This window comes from Candoia aspera, chromosome 8, assembly GCF_035149785.1.
Source record: "Candoia aspera isolate rCanAsp1 chromosome 8, rCanAsp1.hap2, whole genome shotgun sequence".
NCBI classification, from domain to species: domain Eukaryota; kingdom Metazoa; phylum Chordata; class Lepidosauria; order Squamata; family Boidae; genus Candoia; species Candoia aspera.
In genome coordinates this window covers 55,819,352-55,842,604 of record NC_086160.1, presented here as the reverse complement: position 1 = coordinate 55,842,604, position 23,253 = coordinate 55,819,352, and the positions used below count along the sequence as shown (strand labels likewise).

General features: G+C 35.2%; 1 protein-coding gene across 2 annotated transcripts in view; it reads left to right on the top strand.

The window, feature by feature from the left end:
• AIMP1 (aminoacyl tRNA synthetase complex interacting multifunctional protein 1) overlaps positions 1-21,162 on the top strand; it is a 29,472-nt gene extending 8,310 nt beyond the window's left edge. For both annotated transcript variants that reach the window (XM_063309758.1, XM_063309757.1), the window contains exons 2-7: positions 2,730-2,863; positions 6,297-6,410; positions 7,714-7,869; positions 8,375-8,580; positions 12,296-12,464; positions 20,916-21,162. In XM_063309758.1, coding sequence (XP_063165828.1) covers positions 2,749-2,863; positions 6,297-6,410; positions 7,714-7,869; positions 8,375-8,580; positions 12,296-12,464; positions 20,916-21,082 — 927 coding nt within the window. In that variant the 5' untranslated portion in view covers positions 2,730-2,748 and the 3' untranslated portion in view covers positions 21,083-21,162. The remainder of the gene's footprint in view (positions 1-2,729; positions 2,864-6,296; positions 6,411-7,713; positions 7,870-8,374; positions 8,581-12,295; positions 12,465-20,915) is intronic.
• The last annotated feature ends 2,091 nt before the right edge of the window (positions 21,163-23,253 follow it).

Sequence of the window (23,253 nt, the reverse complement as noted above, 5' to 3'; positions counted from 1 at the left end):
TGCACATCAACTCTAAGAAGATGGCTAATTGAATGAAATCCTACTCCAGAATGACAGTTTCACAATGGTTATAAATTCAATCTATCTAAATATTTTCGGTATTGGTGCAGTACAGAAGGTACTGGTGCATACAAAGGTAATGTTTTTTCCCAAATTTATATTCCGTATTTTGTTTTACATCGTGCTTAGAAATATAATATCCATATTCAGGGATTTAATATAAATTAATTTTTAAAGGGGTCTAATAAGAAAAACACCTTCACATTGAACATTATACCTCAATTCAGTTTTGTAATTCTATGTTACACAGTTGGCAAAAACATTGTGGCTATAAATGGAATGGTATCAGCTTTTCTCTGATATCCTGTTTTAATCTTGGATCATAAATGTCTTGATGAGGGCACAGTCTTATAGGTAGCTCAAAATAGATCAACATAGCTATTCGATGCATAAGAATAGTTGTTCTGAGGTTATGTTTTTGTATAGCTGTAGTGAACAAGATACAGAATTTTAAAAAGTATTTAGTGTATCTTTTTAGTCCAATTACTGCCTGTTAAAATGTCCAAGACACAGAGCATGATTAACTGATCTAGAAATGAGGGGACAGCAATTATAATCAGGAAAAGGGTGCATCCAATTGTACTGTCATTTTTTTTCCTGCAGCTGAATCCATAAGGTGGTATTACAAGTACTTTGCACAACTTATAGCTTTTACTGAACTTTCGTTTGCATGTGCTCTTATCAGTCTACAAGGTAAATATTTAGAATTTAAGTGTTCTTGTTTGTGACTCAAACAAAGCAGAATGACTTGTCTAGAAAAGTTGCATCTTCTAAAGTGTCAGTCTACCATACAGACTTGGTAAGAACTTTTAAAGTTTTGGCAATTCAGAAGTGATTCCCTCAACTAATGTGACAAGAGAGTTTAGGCTGTGTAAGCATTCCATTTTTTTTAGATGATTACCCATGTTAACAGTTAACTAAATTATTAAATTTGTTAATATTTTTTAGTGAGCTCTCAACTAAATAGCAATATTAGCTGACATTATATATTGCTGTGTGTTCTCCATTCCTGGACATTTTCCAGCCACATTCATGGATGGTTATAACTGTACAGATGAATATTCAAATGACAGAAGTCATAGTGGAGGGGTTAATATACCCTGCAGATTTTTGCAGTCTATCTCACTAAAATATAGAACCCTTAATTCTATAATGGGGTAAGTCAGTTCAGGCAGCCATGCAAATTCAAACATTTCAAATATTTATTTTGTTTATTTTTTTATGGTAATTCTAGGCTGCTCTGCTCCAAAACTGCACCTTATAGCACATAGACACACACATAGGTTTACACGGATATTGCAAAGGGAATCTGTTTAGATTGAGGTGGGATATAATTTAATAAATAAAAGATAAAGCCGAATATATAGATATGTTTGCTAGTTCCAAAGTCTGAATTTAGAGAATGAAGAGATTGGAGATTTCATTTGTGATAATTTTAGCTTTAGTTAATATTAATAGTCATGTTGCACAAAATTTTGTGACAGACTGAGTCAGCTAATGATAATATGCTGTTAAATACACCTGTCAATCATAGTTGGAAGAGAGAATGTAACAACTAGAGTTTCAGAACCTAAATTCAGGTTTTTAGACACAGAAAACAATGACTAAGCACGCATTAGCTCCTTAGTGGACTTAAGGGTAACAAAAAGTTCATGATAACTGCCAGTAAAATTGTGGATTCTAGATATGCGGTACCAATCAACTATTTGAGAAGAGAAACCAAATACAAGAGACCTACATTAGTTGTATCTTTGGATCTATGTCTTGATTGATTGATTGATTATGTGTCATGAGGAGACTAAATAGGCACACTGAGGCAGGAAGAAAACAAGTTGTCCTTCATTACAAGGAAACCAACAGAAGTGCTGTCGTTTTGTATAGGGCATAACATAAGGAGACATTGTACAGCAACCTTCCTCAACCTGAGTGTCCTCCAGATGTTGGGATTTGGAAGTATACCCAGAAATAAACCATGTTAGAGAAGTCTGAGGTAGAAGAAGCTCTAGTGAAGCAGTTATTAGAAAAGAAGCAATCCTTATTTACCTGTCTTATTGTTGCTGTAGTTTACTCCACAAGAAGTTTGTATGAGTCAACTATTCACTCAGTTTGAGAGTGCGGTCAATGAAAATTAGTCAAAAGGTAACATTTAGTTTCAGAGGATGAATTTGGTAGAACATTCCAGAAAGAACTAGTAAGAGAAAACAGCCTGTGCATATATATATAGCCTTATTAATAGCTACTGTCTTTATTCTAAGGATATCTTATAATTAATTATTCATTATCATTAATACTACGATACAGTTCTCAAAGAGGTTTACAGCATAGAAAATGTTGTGCCACAAAGCACAAAACTTTTCCCAGGGAAAATGATCCATCTTATCAGTGCTTGAGTTCAGCTGACTTAGTTTGTCCTTTACTGTCTGGAAAAGTGGAATGTATTCTGAAATACATAGAAGAATATGGTTATTACAGATGGTAGGCAAAGTGATTATGGTATGACTATTTAATGTGAACTTTGAGTTATAGCAAGTAAAGTGAATATGTTCTATTACTAGTTAGACCACTGTGTCAGCAATACTGTACATGTTGTTCTGTCTATTTATTCAAAACTGTGTTGGAAATAATTGCATTAGTAACATGTTCCTATTATCCTGTTTCCTTTTATTTAGGATTTTAGTCCGATCCTTGATGAAAATGGCAGCCAACAATGCAGTTTTGAACAGATTGGAACAGAAGGGTGCTGAAGCAGATCAAATTATTGAATACCTTAAGCAGCAAGTTGCTCTTCTGAAAGAAAAAGCCAGTAAGGCATAAGATTAAAATCTGTTATTAAATATCCATTCTAAATCAGTGACTAGAATCTAAACTTAACCTTTTATAAAACCTAATTCAGGTAATAGCTTTCCTATAAAAGACTATCAAAACACATAATTTCCCACATTTCAAAACTCAGAAGACAAGGTACCTGGTCTCAAAAGCTGTCAAGGAGTATATTTGCCAGTGCTTGGTAGAAGAAATTGCCATAGTTATAGCTAATAGGCTACCGAATTAACACTATAATAAGAGTGAGAAAGGACATTTATTTATTTATTTAACAGATTTATAAGGCCACCCAACTCTCACACGGTGATTCCAGTTGGCTTACAGAATTAAAAACCATAAAAACACAATAGACACCCCCCGGAGGCAGCAAACACATACCAGCCACTTGATTGGCTCAGAAGCTTGGGGTCCCCAGGCCTGTTGACAGAAACACATCTTCAGGGCCTTCCCTGAATTTATGGTTTTATAGACAATAGAATCATAGAATTGGAAGGATGATTTATACTATTCAGTCCCACCCATTCCTATTTAGTGCAGAAACCCAAATTATATCCTAAACACATGGTTTTCTAGCCTCCCCTTGACTGTATCCAATGGTGAGCCCACAACCTTCCTATTGAACTACTTTACTGCTATGAATTCTTTTCTAACATTCAGTCAGATTCTGCTTTCCGGTAACTTAAATTCATTCTCTTTCCTGCATTCTGGAACAAGACAGAAGAAGTCTTGACCTTCTATGTGACATACTTAATGGTCTTTGAATAATGCTATCACATCATACTTTAGTTGTTTTTTCTCAAGGCTAAACAGACCCAGCTTCTTCAGTCTGTCTTCACAGACTTTAGTTTCTAGTCATTGTTGCCTTTCCCTAAGCTGCCAATTTCATTATTCTCTGAATAATGCTTAAAAGTGTGGTGTCAAGAAGATGGAGTTAGATGAATGCACAATAAGTTGAATGATTACCTTCTATGAATTGGAAATTATATTTCTTACACTCAACTGCTGTAACAATAGGGTTTTTTAAACAATCACCACTACTAAACCAGACAGCCCCCATAAATGCATTTGATTTCATGTCCCTAAGAGAAGAACTGCCATCCAGTCCACAATCAGAATTAGTTTTCTAATCAGCATGCTATTTTGTCTCAGTTGTATATAAAATTGCTATTATTAATCAGCATGTCATTAGTCACATGTTTTGCCGAAATTGGAATTATTATTATTAGATTTTTATCCTGCCTCTTTTGTATATACAAACGTACCTAATTCTCCTGCCTCATATTTTCCCCACAATAACAACTCTGTGAGGTGAGTTGGGCTGAGAGAGAGACACTGGCCCAGAGTCACCCGGCCAGCTTTCATGCCTAAGGTAGGCCTAGAGTTCACAGGCTCTTGGTTTCTAGTCTAGCACTTTGACCATTACCCCAAAGATCTATAGCATTCCCACAATCTTAAGGAAATTACCTAGTCAAACATGTGATAAGGTTAGTCTAGCGATATTTGTTCTTGACAAATCCATATTTATTTGTCCAGGTTACCTGTCAACATTCTGTTGTCTTCACTGAGTAGCTGGTATATATTCTTTTTCTTTTCTTTTGAATGTATCTATCCCAGCCCACTTTCATATTCTTAGTATTCTTCACTAACCTCAACTTATTCTGAGTTTTCCTGACACTAGCCCTTCAATTCCAGGCTCCATTTGTGCATTGTTCCTTTGTGACTTGGTCTTTTTTCTATTTTCTTTTTATTTTCTCTAACTCAATGGAATGTTGGAAATAAATTATATAAAGGGATTTGGGACTCTGGCTGTCAGCAGATAACTCTGAATACTGAACATTTGGCTAGGCAGGAGAAACTGGCAAAAGAAAGATCCAGCCAGGGACTGCTGAGAAAAATATTCCCTCCCCCCCACAACTCTCCATGTATCCCTATGGGAAAGGCTGTTGGGCAGCAGCTTGGATTATTGCTGTTCTCCGTTCTGAGCCCCTTCCACTCCTGGATATACAAATCTCAGAGTGGAGACTAGCAGCTCGTCCTGTGCTTCCCACTGCATACACATACATGCATACACAATTAAAACTGGAGAGAACAAAAATACAGAGAAAGAGAGAGAGAGATTGAAGCATATTTTGTTACAGAGGAAAATACAGATAACATCTATGGCCGTTGCTGGTAAAGCATTTGGGGAAAAATCCAGAAGGCATGCTCTGCATCCTTTTCCTAACTTTTTTGTTTGCAGGCCTTTGCTTAGTTTTTTGTGTATATATATTTGATTTTTCTGCTGTCCTCCATTTTTTATTCATTGCAGTTTACAGTTCCTAAAGAACGGGATTTGCTTTGTAGACCTCCTTTTTTAGGAACTCCCATCCATCTGATTTTTTGAAAGTACATCAAGATACATGTCTGACTACTCTGAATTTTTTGTAAAACAAAACCAGAATTAAAAGTTCGATATTATGGTTGCAGTAATTGAGATTTGGGAATCTTAATATTTTTGATTTTTGATTCTATCATTCAGGATTTCAAGCTTGCTATTTAATGCATTTAAACTAAAGCCTTGCCCTTTTTAGTTTCTGAAGAGACTTTATGGCTTAGAGTCAATAAACAAGGTTTCCACTTACAAATATGAGATGAAACTTTTCAACAGTTTCCACACAGTTCTAAGATAATATCTTCAGAATCTGTCATCTTTTTTCCACTTCTGGTTTCTTGATTTAGAAAGTTTAAAGAATAAACTGTTTAGCTATGCATTCCATTGTAATAGGCATATAACATAGTTCCAAATTGTATTCCCTCCAGAACCTAAGCACAACAGTACATCTCTTGGAATATATGCCAAGGAAAAGAGGGAAGAAGTGTGAATTGAATAAGAAGTCCCTTTTGTATATGTTATGGACTTAGTTGGAAAACACAGCATTCAAGGGGTATTACTGCAGGGTTTTAATAACAATACTGGGTGGTAAAATACTGTTTTTATATTTAGAAATGCTGAAGTGGTAAGTGCTTATATAGGCATTCTGTAGATCTCTCCTGCTCCTGTTCCACAATCTTAATGGAAATAACATGGTATTTCTTGGTTGCTTGTTGATGCTTTTTCCATTATCATGGCTTTTCCTTACATTTGTTTGTTTTCATATCATGACACTATTTTCAAGTCTGATGTTTGAGTACTCCAAATAGTTTCATAAATGAATCAGTGGGCTCTCATATTTGTAGACATGACCAAAAGTAACTCTACATTTTTAATAGAAATGGTTAGTCACAGTACATAAGGAACAGCTAATTATTAGATTTTTTTCTTCACGTTTTTGAAGTTTTCAGAACAAGTGCTCTAATACTCCTATATAGCACCTAGCACTGAAACATTTATGACAATCTAATTGTGATCCAAATAAGAGTTCTGCCTCTTATAGTCTTGCAGGCATCTCTGAGGGAAGAGAAAAAACTACGTGTTGAAAATGCTAAACTTAAGAAAGAAATTGAGGTGCTGAAGCAGGAATTGATCCAAGCAGAAATTCGAAATGGAGGTGAGTAACGTTGTAAGTATTGTTTTATGCAAGCACAGCTCATTTATAGTGATGCTTATATTTTTATAGGGTCAGTATTGAAAATGTTAAGAGGGTATTCCCCCTTCCAAGAAAAGTTAGTCATTGATTAGTAAAGCATTGAACTAGTCACAAATAAATTGAGATAGTCTGGATATTGTTAATTAAATTTTCCCTCAATAAGCTGAAAGTTACATGATTCTGATCTTTTTCTGATAATACTGACATCTATAAGCATACACAGTTTATAACCTCTATCCTTTGCTTCTTTCAAAATTGTAGGTAATGAATATTTTTGAGGCATTCATTTTCAGCTACAGGTCTAATCTGGCTTCTCTCATATAATGCCAGTGATGTGAAACAGGACATAAGTTGCATATTGTTGCATTCCCATGTTCAGTTTTCACATATTTGTAGGATGAAGGTTTGAATTACTATAGCCCTTTCACAAACTCAGCTACTTGGTCTAATGAGTAGAGAACATGCATAAAGCAGTCTCTCACTTCAGATGTTAAATCCATGGATAGGGATGCAACAGAATAAATGGAGTAATTGAGCAGAATCCCACTTTCCTTCTCATGACTAAAACTGTGTGAAGGAAAGAAATGAATAAAACTCATAAACTCTATGATAGCATATTCTAATCTGAGCTTCACCAGGTGCTATTGCTGAGAACTGAAGGATTCCAAAATTGAGGAAGGCTGCTCTAAAACACAGTACACAGTGTGAAACCACCTTACTGACCTAAGAGAGCTCTGTGTGTGAAATAAATAAACTCTGGGTGTGAGTGTTAGCTGAATGGGAGACCAATGGAGAATCCAATGGATGCTGTTTTGAGGTTCATAATGGAAGACAGTATTTAAATGCACTGAAATATAGTAGCAGCTTTATGAGGGTAAGTTTTCCCCCACCCCTTTTATAATGTATTATAGAGGTTATTAACTCATTGTAATCAATCAGACTAATTTTATCTAGATTAAAATATCCAGGTGAAGATTAATGACTTTGTTATTACACTTTGTTTTGTCTTAGTTCTGATTATGATTAGTAGCAAATAGTGAAAACAGTTGCTGTTAATCTATTTTTATTTACCATTCTCATGATATAAAAAAAATTCAGAAGACTTAAAATATAATGCATATAAATGTAAACATGTGCTTGAAAACATGGAAGAAAACATTTTTAATTTAGCAATGTACTTTATTCCAACAAATTTTACAAAATACTTTTAATTAGCAGAATCAAGATTTTAATTTTTAATTTTAATTTTTGTGTTTAACTTTAGTGAAACAAATATCTGTGCCACCTAGTAACATGGTTTCTGCAGTTTCATTTTCGGAGGGTTTCTCTCAAACATCTGCTGCAGAAGCTCCATCTGGCCCTAAGGAACAACCCAAAGGAGCAAATGAAGAAAAGAAGAAAGACAAAACAGAAAAGAAAGGTAATTTTAGTGAAGTTGTAGGTTCAATATATTGTATGCCTGGAGAAGGCCGCTATAAGTGGTTAGAGGCTCAGGCAGGCTTGTTTCTTCCTCCACATTAATACCTTTTCTTTTTCTCTCAACTGCTATGTTCAGCAGTTCATCTTGGAACTATCCTTTCCTCATTCTGTAGATGAAAATTGGACTTCATTGTGCCAGTTTTAAGATTTTTCTTTTTTGTTTACAGCTATGCTTTGGCAATTGTAGGGATTACTGGATAAACAGGAACAACGATTTATTTATGATGCCATGTTTATTGTTAGAGTAAATAATACTATGTTTTTACAACTATGCTTTTTATTACATTTGTTGATATAATTGTGATTTTTTTGGTTTGATGTCATGAAAGTGTTCAGTAATACTTTACATAAGGAAGTTTTTGTAATGAGGAAAGGAAAAGTATATATTTCTGTGAACTGAGTTGCATCAGAAGATTTATTAATTGGATTTCCTTCCTTTTTTGTAGGAGAAAAGAAAGAAAAAAAGCAGTCAGCTGCAAATGATGATTCAAGGCCTTCAGACGTTTCTCGGCTTGATCTTCGTATTGGTTGTATTATGACAGCCAAGAAACACCCAGATGCCGATACCCTGTATATTGAGGAAGTTGATGTTGGAGAAGGAAATCCAAGAACTGTTGTCAGCGGTCTGGTGAAACATGTTCCCATAGAAGAGGTATACATGAAACATCTCTGTTGTATTATTTGAGGCTTTAGCAACATTTTAATTGCTCATCATTTACGTTTACTATTTCTACTATGTTTCAGTTAAATGCTTACATCTCAAGATCTTGAACTTATTACTTAAGATAGAGAACTTGATATCTTTTAAACGGCTATCTCAAGAAATCTACTAGTCTAAAAATTCAACTAGTCCTCTTAGATGTATGCAGTGTACACAGAAAGGCCAATATTAGTCCCTACTCTCATCTTCTAGTCATTTATAGGGCAGCTTGGCCTGGTGATCAGTTGTAATATATTGGATGTAGGTATCGCACATGGGCAAGGTTTGGCATCTCTTCCTCAGTAGCAGAAGTCTTTTTCAGGAGTCCAGTTTGTACTTTCATAAATGTTCCAGAAGCCATGTTTCTCAGTTACAGTTGGAAAAGGTTTGTAATTCTGTGCTAGAAAAGAAAAGAAAACTAACAGTGATCTTGACCTTTATTGTTCACATAATGTTTATCTTATCTGAATTTCTGCTATACAGTCAGAACCCACCCTCTAATGCGCTGAGCAAATTATTCCTAACGTCTGTGGATCAGAAGAAAGTATTTTCCATAAGCTTCTACTTGTATTTGTTTTACTTACTGTTGTAATTTATCACACGTTTCTGTTGTGATCGTTGTCTAATGTGAAACATGTTGTGAAACATGTTTTAAATAATATCAAACATACTATCACTTCACTGTGTACCATGCTTGGCTTTTCTTCTATAACTGGGTTCAGGGAGATACTTTGCCAGCTAAATCAATCTTTAACTTTTATTGGCTGGGATTATGGTAAATATTAAATTTATAATCTCTTTTTCTTTTGAAATAGTACAATGGAATATATGATTCTTTCTCTATTACCACCTGTTCTCATAGAAGTCTTGCAATTTAAGTGGGTGGATGGTCCAAGATCACTTACTAAGTTTTATAGTCGAATGGATTCTGGATCTGACCATCTCAGTATGACACACTGACCAGTACACCCTGCTAGTGGCAAATAGTTTTCAAAAGCTACTTTAGCATGCCCAAAGCTCTTTAAGTGGAAGTTTAAGAACTTCTAAATCCCCCTTTTTTGGAATCTACATCCATAGGTCATACAAAGATGAATTCTATGTATTTGTACTGCATATGTGTGAATTTTGGCAGTTTCATTATTCATAGAGTTGGGAGGCCTTTTGTTGGCTTGATCTGTATTCCAGAATGATTTAAAACATCCAGTCTATTATGTTTTGCCTCTTGCACAAAATATAATGGAACTTCATAATCCAAACGGTTTGGAGAAAATCCATACTATCTGGAAGTACATTGAGAAAATTCCTTCCTGACAGAACATATTACAGTATGTCAGTTCCTAAGTATTAAACAAAGTTCATGACAAACAGTGTTTATGGAAGAGAGAAGCTGTTTATTAGTCTGTTTCTTGTTCTGATAAATGTCCATTACCTCAGCAGGTCCCAGATGGGCTTCTTTAAATTTATGCAATATTTGATTGAAACCACTGAAATTATTTACTCCCAGTTTGATGAGGTATGATTTAGCAACAGGTTTTGGTTTTCGACCTTCATTTCAATATAGCAAAGGTCTTGAGCTAAAAGTAGACTTGGCATTTTGATGTCTGTGTTTTGTTCTTTATATCCAAATAGTGCGGTTGTAAACAGTAGTGTGGGTTGTGTTCTCTGGTAGTGTCAGAGCTTATTTATAAATATGATTTTGTTATATTTTGCTTTCTATTTTTTTATTAAGTAAATACAAAAAACAAACATTTTTTACCAAAAATAAGAAAAAGGATACACACAAATTATAGAAGAAACTTAAAAAGAACAAAAACACACAAAATGTGTATTTTGCAGGCATATATATATATATATATATATATATATATATATATATATATAAAGCCATAATTCATTACAGTCATCCATGGTTGATCTGTATTAATTCAATTCCCATGTTTTTGAGATAAATCTCAAATAGAGTTAATACATGTAATTGCTTCTCAATGAAATGGAATAATATATTTAAATAAAGTGATTGTTTCACTGCGTCTCCAGCAACATAAATGCAATATGGTCATTTCTGAAATATTGTTTCTTGTTGAAAAGGATGTGATTTAAAAATCTGTTGAATTTTTTTGGGGGGCGGGGGGGGTTCAACCTCTCTTTTTATTGGTTAAATAAAATGTTCAAGGAAAAAAAGGCAAAAAGAAAAAGATACATGTATATAAAGGAATTGAGAAAAAGAATTAAAAAGCAAACTAGGCCAAAACTTTTAAAAATTATATTTAAAAATATATATTTAAAAATATAAAAAGGCTTTTCTGATAGCCTCCCTTTCTTTCTCCCCTTCAACATTTTTTCCCCCAGCCAGTATTACAAGGGTTTCCCTTTTCCAGTATTATGCCAGATTGATTCTTGCTGCTGTCACCATATATAATAATCAATTATGATGCTTTTCACTTTTGTTCTCTTGGATCATACCTAATAAAAATATTTGTGGTTTTAATTCAAATTTTATTTTCAGAATTTTTTTGATGTTTTGATGTATTACTTTCCAGTACTTTTGGTTTTTTTCATAACCACTGTATATGATAAAATGTTCCTTCTTTGTTATGGCATTTTCAACATTTATCGTTACATAATTTATCCATTTTGGCAATTGTTCACAGAATTATAAACCATCTATAGAATATTTTGTACCAGTTTTCCCTCAAATTGTAGCTTGATGTAAATTTTGTTGAATTTTTTCCATAAGTTTTCCCGTTGATCCATTGTTATGATTTTGTTATATTTTGATCTATATGTTAAAAATTAATTTCCTTGGACAAAACTGTTGATTGCATTGTCCCTGAGGGAGTCCATTGCCTTATTTTCTTTGTTCTTTTCTTCCTTAGAAGTTGTCTCAGCAGGTGGCAGTACCTTGTTTGGGCTGAGAAGCGCAACAGAGTTGGGCCTGCCCTAATCCTTAGTTTATGAATGAAGACCATTTGGAAATTGTAGGACTGTAGGCTAGATTGGGAAATTTAGAACACACCCTAAAAGAAGTCAGTGGCAAACTGTTCCATAGCATTTCCAAAAAAGCTATATGACTAAATGAAGTCACCAGGTGGTGACTTCATCAAAGGAGACTTCACTTTCCCCCCACTCAAATCTGGGTCAGAACAGAAGCCTTTAGAGTTTAAACGAATGACTTGGAAGGCATACTATGTACAACCATTTTAATTTATTCCAAACATTTGTTCTATCCTGACATTTGGGATTTGTAAATATGCATGCCATGTTATACCATCCTGAGTGGTAAACCACCTGGACGAATTTGTTACGTTTTCCCTAATTGGTTTAAAATTCTAATTTAACAGTTAAAAGTTGACTTGTGATCCCTAAGAATGAAGAGCAAATAAAATACTCTTCAGCCACCATCCAGCACATCAGGACACAATGCTGATGTTTTTATCGCTTCCTGTTGTGTCTGTATATTAGATGACAGTTAACCTTAATTAGACATTTCCTGGTTGTATTGCTGAATTGGTTAATTGTTGCTAAGAACAATATATTTATATTTTTGTTTATTTTTACTGTATGTTCCATGAATGGATTTTTTTTACTACTTCATTCGGAAGAAACTTGAAAAGGCCTAAGTAAACTCTACTTTCTTTTTTGTTTTAACTTATGTTCTTTTGTACAGATGCAAAACCGGATGGCTATATTTCTGTGTAACCTAAAACCAGTAAAAATGAGAGGAGTGGTGTCCCAAGCCATGCTGATGTGTGCTAGCACACCAGAAAAGGTGGAAATTATAATTCCTCCCAATGGAGTTGTTCCTGGAGAAAAAATTACATTTGATGGTTTTTCAGGTAAGCGGAAATGTCTTGGAGGTGGAGCAGAGAAAGAAATCGCTGAGAAAATTATTGTCCCAATTGAATTTGTATGAATTACAAAAATGGTAATAATGCTGCTTTAAAGTTGTGCATATCTGCCTGAAACAAAAACCCTCTAATTAAAAAAAGAGAATTCTGAATTTTAGGAATTTAAGTAAATTTAAGAATTTTAGGAATTTAAGTAAAGCTATCAAGGAAACCGAGAAAGTGAAAAGTAATACAATTACCTATTTGGTCTTATAGAAGAACATTTTGAGGAGTATGTTTTTGCCAGTTATTTATATCTACAGTCACACACTAGTTCATTTCTTGTATTTCATGAGGTTAGTATTGAATAATGTTTTTCCTTTGCTCCTCTTTTACTTACTTACTCAATGTGCATGTTTACTCTTTTGTGTCCTGTACCTTAATTGTTTCTGCAAACCAATATACAGTTTGTGGATGGTATATAAAATCCCTCATTCTTGAAAGAGGGGACAGAGCATGTTTCTAACAGTGATAAAACTTGTAAGAACCTTTCTGATAATAGGCAGTTTCATGCAAATAACCTTAATTTTTTTTTTTAATGATTGCTTCTCTGATAGACATAGGCAAGCATGGCAAATGTTGATATTACCCTAGATTACATAAAAATTACTTCCTTAATGGGAAATCGACCAAAAAGGAGAACAAGAGTGGCAGTACCAATTTGGGATCATCAGTGAGAGATTGTATGTGTTGTTTTTCAATATGATATGAAATGGTGTGTAGTGGGAAAAATAATGTATCTCCTCTGATAAGGTTATCATGTTTTTTAGTTTGCAAATGAGACCAAGTTTTGTAACTTTCATATTCCAGAATTAACTTTTGGGAGGGCAGTATTTTCTTAGTCACAGAAATGGAATGGGAATAAAATTTTAAAACGCAGGCTTAATATTATAAAATTAGATTTTCTTATTTTCATCTTGTGATACAATATAGGAGCCTGACTACTGTATACATACAATTGGTACAGTTTAGCCACCAAAACCCACTATTGGTTATTATATAGGATTGTAACTTGGCTAACATAAAGGAAGAACGAAAATATACAGCTGGGCAAAAGTGCTAATAGAATTTTATTAAGGGGTAGTCCCTTGAGGTAGGTTCTGTAAGTTGCTTAACAGAAAAGAAGTGGCAGCTCTAACGTTTGAAATTGGGATTGAGAGAAAAGGAAAGGAGGGCAAGCCATGTTTGGTTACAATTAGTTGGGGTTCTGTGAAAATTGTATTTTAAGAGGAATTTAAAAGTCCAGTGGGGTAGGTAACCTCAAGCCTGGAACCAATAGATTTCACAGCAGTAAAAGTTACTTTTGGTATCATGTAGCATAGTAGTAGTGGGGAAAAAAGAGTTGCTTAGAGGCATCATAGTGTCTTTGAATGCTTGTATTCATAACATTATGACCTGTTCACAGTTTTTTTCTTCTTTGCCACATTAGGAACTGTATGTACAGAAATAACAGAATGATGATCCACTGTGTTGTTGTTTGTTTGGCCCTAATCTTTTGTACTGAGTACACAATTTGTCGTCTTGCAGTTTGCAGCTAAATTGTCATATTTATATTAATTTAAATGATAGCAATGTCTGTAGGAGAGTAATTTCTTGCACCTAGCTAGAATATTTGTTGTCCTAGACAACTGAAGCATCATCTCCAAAAGGCATAGCAACAATTCTTAATTATTAGACTGGTAAAACCATTTGGACAAGGGTTTCCATGTGTTTTGAGGGCCTCCCTCCAAATTGCGCAGGACTGTACCCGCACAGATAGGTTTGTCAGAATCTCCACTGAAATTAGGCTTGTTCATTTACTCCTTTTTAAAGTAGATTCTAGACTTTCATCACATTTTCAGAAGGTTATAGAAAATATACTTGAATCAGATTTTTCCTTTTTCTGCTTTTCTTCAAGAAAACATTCTCCTTAAAGAAAAAATTGGGAGCTGCTGCTGGTTAATGAGTTTCCTTTTGGAGACAATTATGGCCCTATTGTAATTGGATATGTTTTTATAGTGGTTTTAGTATGATGGATTGTTGTTTCCTTTTGTTGCTAGATTTTATTGCCATATTGATTTATGAAGTGTCTTTTAAAAATCCGATTATAAGTCCGGTTTTACATAAATAGGCAGGAGGCAGAGGGAAATGCTTTGTCTATCCCTCTGCTGCCACAAACTTAGCGAACTGTATTACATGATTCAGAGGTTGCCATGATAAATTAACTGTGTTGGAGAGATCCAGAATTCGTGAATAGATTTCCATTTGATAGGAAACCTGAGATAACTCTGAATTTTTAATAGTTTCAAATGAAGAATTTGTAACATACCTCTGATAAGTTTGGCCTTTGGAGACTTTATCTTATCTGCAGAATAAGACAGTGCTCTCTGAAGCAAAATAACTGCTCACAAAACTGGTAGCTGTGAAATAAAGGCACTAACATTTTATAACAAAATTCAGCACAAAGCTTGATTGAAAAACAGCATTATATTTACTCATTTTTCCAGTTTCTCCCCTTTATAATTTAATATCTCTTTCAGTGATGAAAGAATGGAAGTTTGCTTAACAATATAATAACTGTTTCTGTATAAATAAAAATCTATTGCTACATTTACATAACTGGAAATACTTACACTGTGTGCACAATTATTAGGCAAGTGAGTATTTTGAACATATCATTTTTATGCCTATTTTCCACCTCCAAGCTGTATAAACCTGAATGCTTATTGGATATGAGCATATCAGGTGATGTGTATTTGTGTAATGAGGGAGGATGTGGCCTAAGGAGATGAACACCCTATATCAAGGTGTGCGTAATTATTAGGCAGCTTCTTTTCCTCAGGCAAAATGGGCCAAAAAAGAGATTTAACTGACACTGAAAAGTCAAAAATTGTAAAAAGTCTTTCAGAGGGATGCAGCAGTCTTGAAATTGCTAAGATATTGAGGCATGACCACAGAACTGTCAAACGTTTTGTTGCAAATAGTCAACAGGATCGCAAGAAATGTGTTGAGAAAAAAAGACACTAATTAACTGCCGAAGATTTGAGAAGAATCAAACGTGAAGCTACCAGGAACCCATTATCCTCCAGTGCTGTCATATTCCAGAACTGCAACCTATCTGGAGTGCCCAGAAGTACAAGGTGTTCAGTGCTCAGAGACATGGCCAAGATAAGGAAGGCTGAAACTCGACCACCACTGAACAAGACACATAAGTTGAAACGGCAAGACTGGGCCAAGAAATATCTGAAGACAGATTTTTCAAAGGTTTTATGGACTGATGAGATGAGGGTGACTCTTGACGGACCAGATGGATGGACCCGTGGCTGGATCAGTAATGGGCGCAGAGCTCCACTTCAACTCAGACGCCAGCAAGGTGGAGGTGGGGTACTGGTATGGGCTGGTATTATTAAAGATGAGCTAGTTGGACCTTTTCGGGTTGAAGATGGACTCAAAATCAACTCCCAAACCTACTGCCAGTTTTTAGAAGACACTTTCTTCAAGCAGTGGTACAGAAAAAGTCTGCATCTTTCAAGAAGACCATGATGTTGATGCAGGACAATGCTCCATTACATGCATCGAAGTCACTGCGTGGCTAGCCAGTAAAGGCCTCAAAGATGAAAGAAGAATGACATGGCCCCTTTCCTCACCTGACCTAAAGCCTATTGGGAACTTGTGGGCCCTTCTCAAACGGGAGATTTATGGTGAAGGAAAACAGTACCCCTCTCTGAACAGTGTCTGGGAGGCTGTGGTTGCTGCTGCACAAAAAGTTGATCGTCAACAGATCAAGAACCTGACAGACTCCACGAATGGAAGGCTTATGACTGTTATTGCAAAGAAGGGTGGCTATATTGGTCACTGATTTTTTGTTTGAAATGTCAGAAATGTTTATTTGTAAAATTTGAGTTATTTATTATTCTCACTTTAACAGATGAAAACGAGTGAGATGGGGGAATTTTCGTTTTTCATTTAGTTGCATAATAATTCTGCACACTAATAGTTGCCCAATAATTGTGCACACATAGATATGCTCCTAAGAAAGCCAAAACCTCACTTTTACTTTCTTAAATATTCAGGTTTGAGGTTTATTAACATTTTGGATTGACCGAGAGCACTGTAGTTGTTCAATAAAGAAATTCATCCGCAAAAATACAACTTGCCTAATAATTGTGCACGCAGTGTAGTTTAGACTCTTCTTTCTGATAAGATGTTGAGAGAAGATTCTCACATCTTGGGAAGAAAATATTCCTTACTTGCTAATGATTCTTTCATTCTAGTAGACATCCGTCTTGCCTGTTCAGTGCTGAATTGCTTTCAGTGCATGAGTTAGCCAAAGTAGCAATACAGATTGATGTTTCTTAAGAACAGTATTTTGAATACTATATATTAAAAATATCATTTACATTCCCAAGAATTATGAATTTTCTCCAATTTTACTTATAGATGTCTTTCACAGGGCTTTGAAAGAAAGGGATGAGAAGGGAGGTTACTGTGGAACATACACCATGGTGTTCTGGTAATGTTTAAAAGTGGTGCCTGTGCTAATCTAATACAAGCTCGCCACAGATCCCAGGAGAGTTTGCCTGGGTATTCCAAAGCAAGTTTTAATAGAATCCAGAAGGTTCTTCTGTAATAAAAGCCAGATTTTAATTTATTCTTGAAAACTAAATTCGGTTTTGTAATGTTTGCATTTTAAAGACTTGCCTGCTCATTTGGTTTGATACATATTTTCTTTTGCGTAAAGAAGCTTTTATTTTATTTGAAAGATTTTACTGTGAGGAGCTGTCATTTTAATTACCATTTAGTTACTTATTTTCTCTAAAAGATAAACTGTTGGTCTAAGAAAGTACTAATTATTTATGGCTTATACACTGAAACTTCTCTTTTGTTCCCAGGCCAGTGTGTTCCACAAAGAAACATGAAAAGTTGTTTTCAAACCACCAGATAGTATACCAGATAGTATAGTAGAAACCATTTTAACCCCAGACTTCATGACCATGTGGCAATCTCTGTGTCCAACTTTTCTGACCTTCAAACCCTCACATGCCGTTTTTAAAATTTCTAATAAAACATAAAAGTAGATCGGTACAAATATGCCCTAGTATCTGGTATATAACCCAGATAAAAGTTATATTCACTGGTAACAGTTTTGATGGGCAGATATAACACGCATATGTAAACACCTGTCATTAGCTGATTTTTATTTCTCCCAAAGTATTTGCTAATCTGAAATACCAATCCTATTACATTTACTGTGGTTTTTACCCTTTAAAAGTGCTAAATTATTTAAATCTCTGGGTTCCAGGAGAACGTTAGTCTTGTATTTTTTTAAACAGCATTCCTCCCATATTGCAGGTCATGTTTAAGTGTGGATGACTTCCAAGAGAAAACGGGGAAAAATCACACTTGATATTCCTAAATCCATTGGTATACCTGTAGTAGCTGTTTTGATTTACTATTGAAGTAAAGGATTTGATACCTATATTTTCTGCTGGGGATTGGTTAACATGGAGGTTAGTTGGTATACAATGATGCTCATAAGAAAAAGCTGCTGCTGCTGTGAATATTCCAGCTCTTATTGAAAATTCATATCATTAGTAAATTGTGCTTCTTGCTTTTGCTTTCTTTTGAAAAGAGGGGGTATATTTCCCAGGAAAATTTCTTACGTGCCTGGATTTTAAAGCCTAACATTACAGTGTGATAGTTGCCAAAAGACAAGTTCATCCATCTGGTATTGTATAATGTTATTATTAAATGTTAACTGGGACTCCAAGTAACTAGAAATACTGATAATGTGGAGGCAGTGATAGGCTTCCTGTGGCCTTTGGTCTGTTGTTTTGACTACTGGAAATGTACAGAAGAAAATAAGGTATTTAGAATTGTGACTAGGAGAATTACAGCATGTTGAATAAAGTTACAGATGGAAATTCTGAGAGTGAGAAAACTTCTCTTCATAGTGTTTTTAAAAAGGCAAATACAGGTTATGGTAGACAAACAAAATTACACACATCGGGGCCAAAATAAAAAAATTAAAAATCCTAATTACAGATAAAGACTGATAAAGACTAAGCAGGTGCTAAATGTCCTTGACGTGATAGTAGATAATGCAAATAATACTGTATATAGCTGACTTGAAAAAGACAATATTTATCCTATTCTATTCTATCCTATCCTATTCTATTCTATTCTATTCTATTCTATTTTTATTTTGGTCAAAGTCCTGTATAGAGAAAGCCATTAACTATTTCAAATGAAAAGAGGAGGGCCAAACATGAAACACAAGCTAAAGGAGTAGTACCAAATATTATCACCAGTGTAAACTGTGATCCTAGAACTAAGAAACTGTATTCTTTATCTAAAACTAAGAGATAGTGCTAAAATTCTAAGATAGAGGTAGATTAAAATAAAATATAAAATAAAAAACCTACCCATTTATATATCTACACTTCAGAAGTTAGCCACACTCATATTATATTGAGGGACAGGGATTGGTCTGGTTGTATCTTATCTTGCTGGCAGCATAACAGAATTTGGCAACATCCAGGGAGGTAGAGTCCCATCTATCAGAAAGCAGAGTTTATATGTAGAAAGTATCTGAATGACTTGGATATTTTACCACGTAAGGGGAAATAAAACAGATTGTAATATCTGTATGAAAACAGCAGTACAATAAAATGTGGGCAAATTCTATGGCACCTGTATCACACGACAGCCACATGTGGAATTTTTTTGTATCTGCCTTCCAAAATAGCTCCAGTAGTTGTTGCTCCTAAGTGGAATAATGACTATAAATGTCACAGGTTCAGAAGGTGGTTAAAGTTACCGGTGACTGCTAGTAACCACAAACAGTGCCATATGCAGCATTACTTTGAAGACTAGTTGCTAGCAAATACTGATTGGAAGAAGCTGTTAACATCCATGTGTAGCTTGAGAATTTTCCATAGATATTTGGTTGGTCTCTTGTAGGAACAGATCGATAGGCGGATAGGTCTTTGAGCTGTTTTTTCTTATGATATCCACCTGATCTTGCAAACAGGAATAGGAAATCACTAGCACGATTTCTTTCTGACCTACACATCATCTAGTACCTGATAGATGAGTGAATTTTCTCTTGTTCTAATGGGCTATAAATAAAATTCAAATATGTGGAATGTTTGGATTTAGTTCCAATAATGTATACCTAATACAAGGGTTCTCAGCTGCTAGATGAATTTCTTGTTTAAGAAGACATGCTAATAGTAAGTTCACTAAAGTGGACACTAATTGCTGTGTGAGTCCTGTACTAAGGAAATAAGGAATAAAGCATTACTGCTACTCTGCATGGTCTCTCACATTCCTGATGGGAAGCAGAACACCTAGCTCACTTAAATGGTTTTGATAATCTTACCCTTGGGCATTGTATTACTCTACTGTTATAACCCCAGAATCATTTACAGCATAAAATGGCATTACTTTTACTAGCCCATAACTTTAGGTTACATGGGGAAAGCTGCATTATTTTACTCTTAATCATTTTGAACATACTTGAGTGATTTTTTGAAAGTTGAGATAAAACAAACCCAAAGCAATGTATCTTGTAGATACTATTTGAAGGTGATTTTAAATTAGTTTGCCAGACCTAAGCATGGTTGATTATTAGTTTGCACAGATACTACTCATTGCGGCTAGCTAGAATTTGAAATCAGCTTTAACCCATTCTTTTATATATTGGCTAGAAACCAAGTCAGTTTTAACTGTGGTTAATACTATTTTTGTAGATATATTGTAGTAACTAGTCATGGAGAGGAATGTTGAGGGGAAGGAGTTCACAGTATTTTGACTCTTCTCCATCTCATAACATTAATTTAAGTGCAGCCTTTCTCAACCAAGGTTTCACAAGAAATTGTGATTGAAAGAATAAATAAATAAATAAACATCTTTTTTTTTAACTTTGTCCACTGCACAGCCCTAGCACTCACAGTGGTAGGAATTTTTATGCTCCACAACTCAGCCACTGCCTTGCTGCTTTGCTGTCGAAGAAGTTGTAAAGCATGGATTGTATTGTGAACTTTGAGGGACAGTTTACTATTTTTACATAGGGGTTCCCTGAGACCTGAAAATTATTTCAAGGGTTCCTCCAGGGTAAAAAGGTTGAAAAAGGCTGGTTTAAGATACAAATTTTATGTCTGTAGTAGCTCATGGCTTTCTATTTTAATTAACAATGTCTGTTACAGTTAAGAGGTATAAGTACACACATAGATTTGAAAAAAAAATGATTCCAAAATTCAAGTACCATGTGACATTTCTTTATTTTGATATGAAAAGAAATTTGTTTTAGTAGTGTTAAACCACTTCCATTATATTGTGAAAGAAACTAAGAATATTTCAAATTCTTAGTTTCACTTTCATCTCTTATCTTCCTTTTTTTTTTTTTTTTTTAAAAAGGTGAACCTGAGAAAGAACTTAATCCCAAAAAGAAAATATGGGAGCAGATCCAACCTGATCTTCAGACCAATGATGAGTGTATTGCTACATACAAAGGAGTGCCATTTGAAGTGAAAGGGAAAGGTGTGTGCAGGGCTCCTACAATGGCCAACAGTGGAATCAAATAAATGAAAGCAATTTTGGAAAAGCTTGAGATAATTTTGAACAAAAAGAACGTGAACATAAATAAATATTGCTTTACTGAAAACCTTGTGTCATTCATTTTATTACAACCTCCTAGATGACCTTGGCTGATCTTAGAAGCTTAGTAGTATCAGATCTGGTTAGTATTTGCATAGGAGACACCCAGGGATTACCAAGGGTATACACTAGTTTTTTCAACAGGAATTGGAGGCGGGGGTGGGGGGAATACTAGTTCTAACCTATTTTCTGTCCCTCTTGGAGATGCTGCAGAATCAACTAAAGGTTATTGATATAGGAAGTTGAAGAAACATCCTGAAAGAAGGGAATGGCAAACAACTTCTGTACTGCAATGAGAAAACTGAGCAAATCCATGAGTTACTGGGAGTCTAGCTCAACTTGAAGGAAATGAATGTATGTTCATGGTTATTGCTTGTACAAAACTGAATAAAGGCATTAATTAGGGCTATAGATCAGTTATAGAGCACTATATACTGTATATCGATAACCTTTAGTTCATTCTGTAGCATCTCCAAGCAGGGCCAGAAAATAGTTTAGAACTAGTACTCGCCCCTCCCCCCAATTCCTGTGTCAGGAATGCATGAAAATTAAGTACTGTTGTCAGACTGTAGTGAAATGTATTACAGTAATATATTAATACTGTAGTTCAAATAATTCTAACAAAGCATTCATCCAACTGGTCTGTATTTTTTATATTTTGTAGAACTGGTATAAGGAAGAGCTATTGGTCTATTGTATCTGCATGTGCAATACAGCTACCTCTCCTAAATGTGCTTAATGGAATGGCTCAGGAAAAAAAAGGAAACAGTGAAAATAATAGATGTATTTTCAGTGTTGGGGTCCTAGGAAAGCAATTCTAGAGGAATTCTTCAGAAATAGATAAAATATATTTTCTATCGTTAAAATCCATTTAGTTCATGAAAGGGAAACACAAGGCTGAAAAGTCCCTAAAAATTAAAACCACTTAAAATAGCGGCTCTGTGAGATAGAACTTAAGCTACAAATGCATATAAGGAATACATCATTGTTGCTGCCTTCTTGAAAGCTGAGTGTGAGGGCCATTCAGACATCTAGAGGCTAGTTATTCTGCCCATGAGCCTTATCTCCACACTCAGACCTTACCTATTGAGGAGGAGGGCTCTGAAGCATCTCTCGCGATAGTTGAAGGCACAAGACAGGCAGATACTGTTTGGGAAAATGATCCCAGATATAACCTGGACTCAAGCCATGAATGGCTTTATAGATGAAAACCAGCACTTTTAATTGTACTCATAAGTTTACTACAACCAGTGCAGTTCCTGCAATTGCCCCTCTGAAGCAGCATTCTTCCACCAGCAAGGCTGCTACATTCTTTAGCAACAGATATGTCTGAGTAGTCTTCAGAGGTAGCCCCAAGTAGAACACATATAATGAGGTGATTAGAGAATGAGTTATTGTTGCCAAAGCCGCCTGCTCATAAAAAGGCTGCAAGTGATAGCCAAAGCTGGGGAAAGGTCCATTTGGATGTGACCATCTTCAGGAGAAGCCCTAAGTCACAGACCTGCTTCTTTAGGATAATGAGCCATCATGCAGACCCAAAGTAGGGACTGACATCAAGCCAGATGATTTCTGTTCAGACAGCAACTCTACTTTTGGGGGATTCAGTTTCAGTCTGTTTCATCTGTACCCATCCCTCAAAGCTTCCAGGTTCTGAGTGTGAATGTCTAGTGCATTTCTTGCTTGGCTTGCAATGGCTGTATGTATTTGGGTATAATGATACCTCTTCATGAACCAAAGGATTGTGTCTGCCAGCAGTTTCATACAGACATTAAAACGGCCTAGGTGGAATAGTTGAGCGCTGTGCCAGCCCATGTTGCGTTGCCAGGGAACTGACTGCTCACCTCACAGTGCTGCTGAATGGAACTACACTACTTAGAAAGGAGTGGAATCAATGTAAATCAGTGCTTTCCATTCACAGCCCTCACAGGGAGTCCAAAAGGATAGATACTGTGATTAATGTTACTGAATGCAGCTGATATATCTGATACAACCAGAAGGACCACTATTCAGTCCAACAAAAGTCATCCACAAGAGTAAACAACTCAGTTTCAGTCCCACACCAGATGTGAAATCAGATTGAAGGGTATTGAAGTAATCC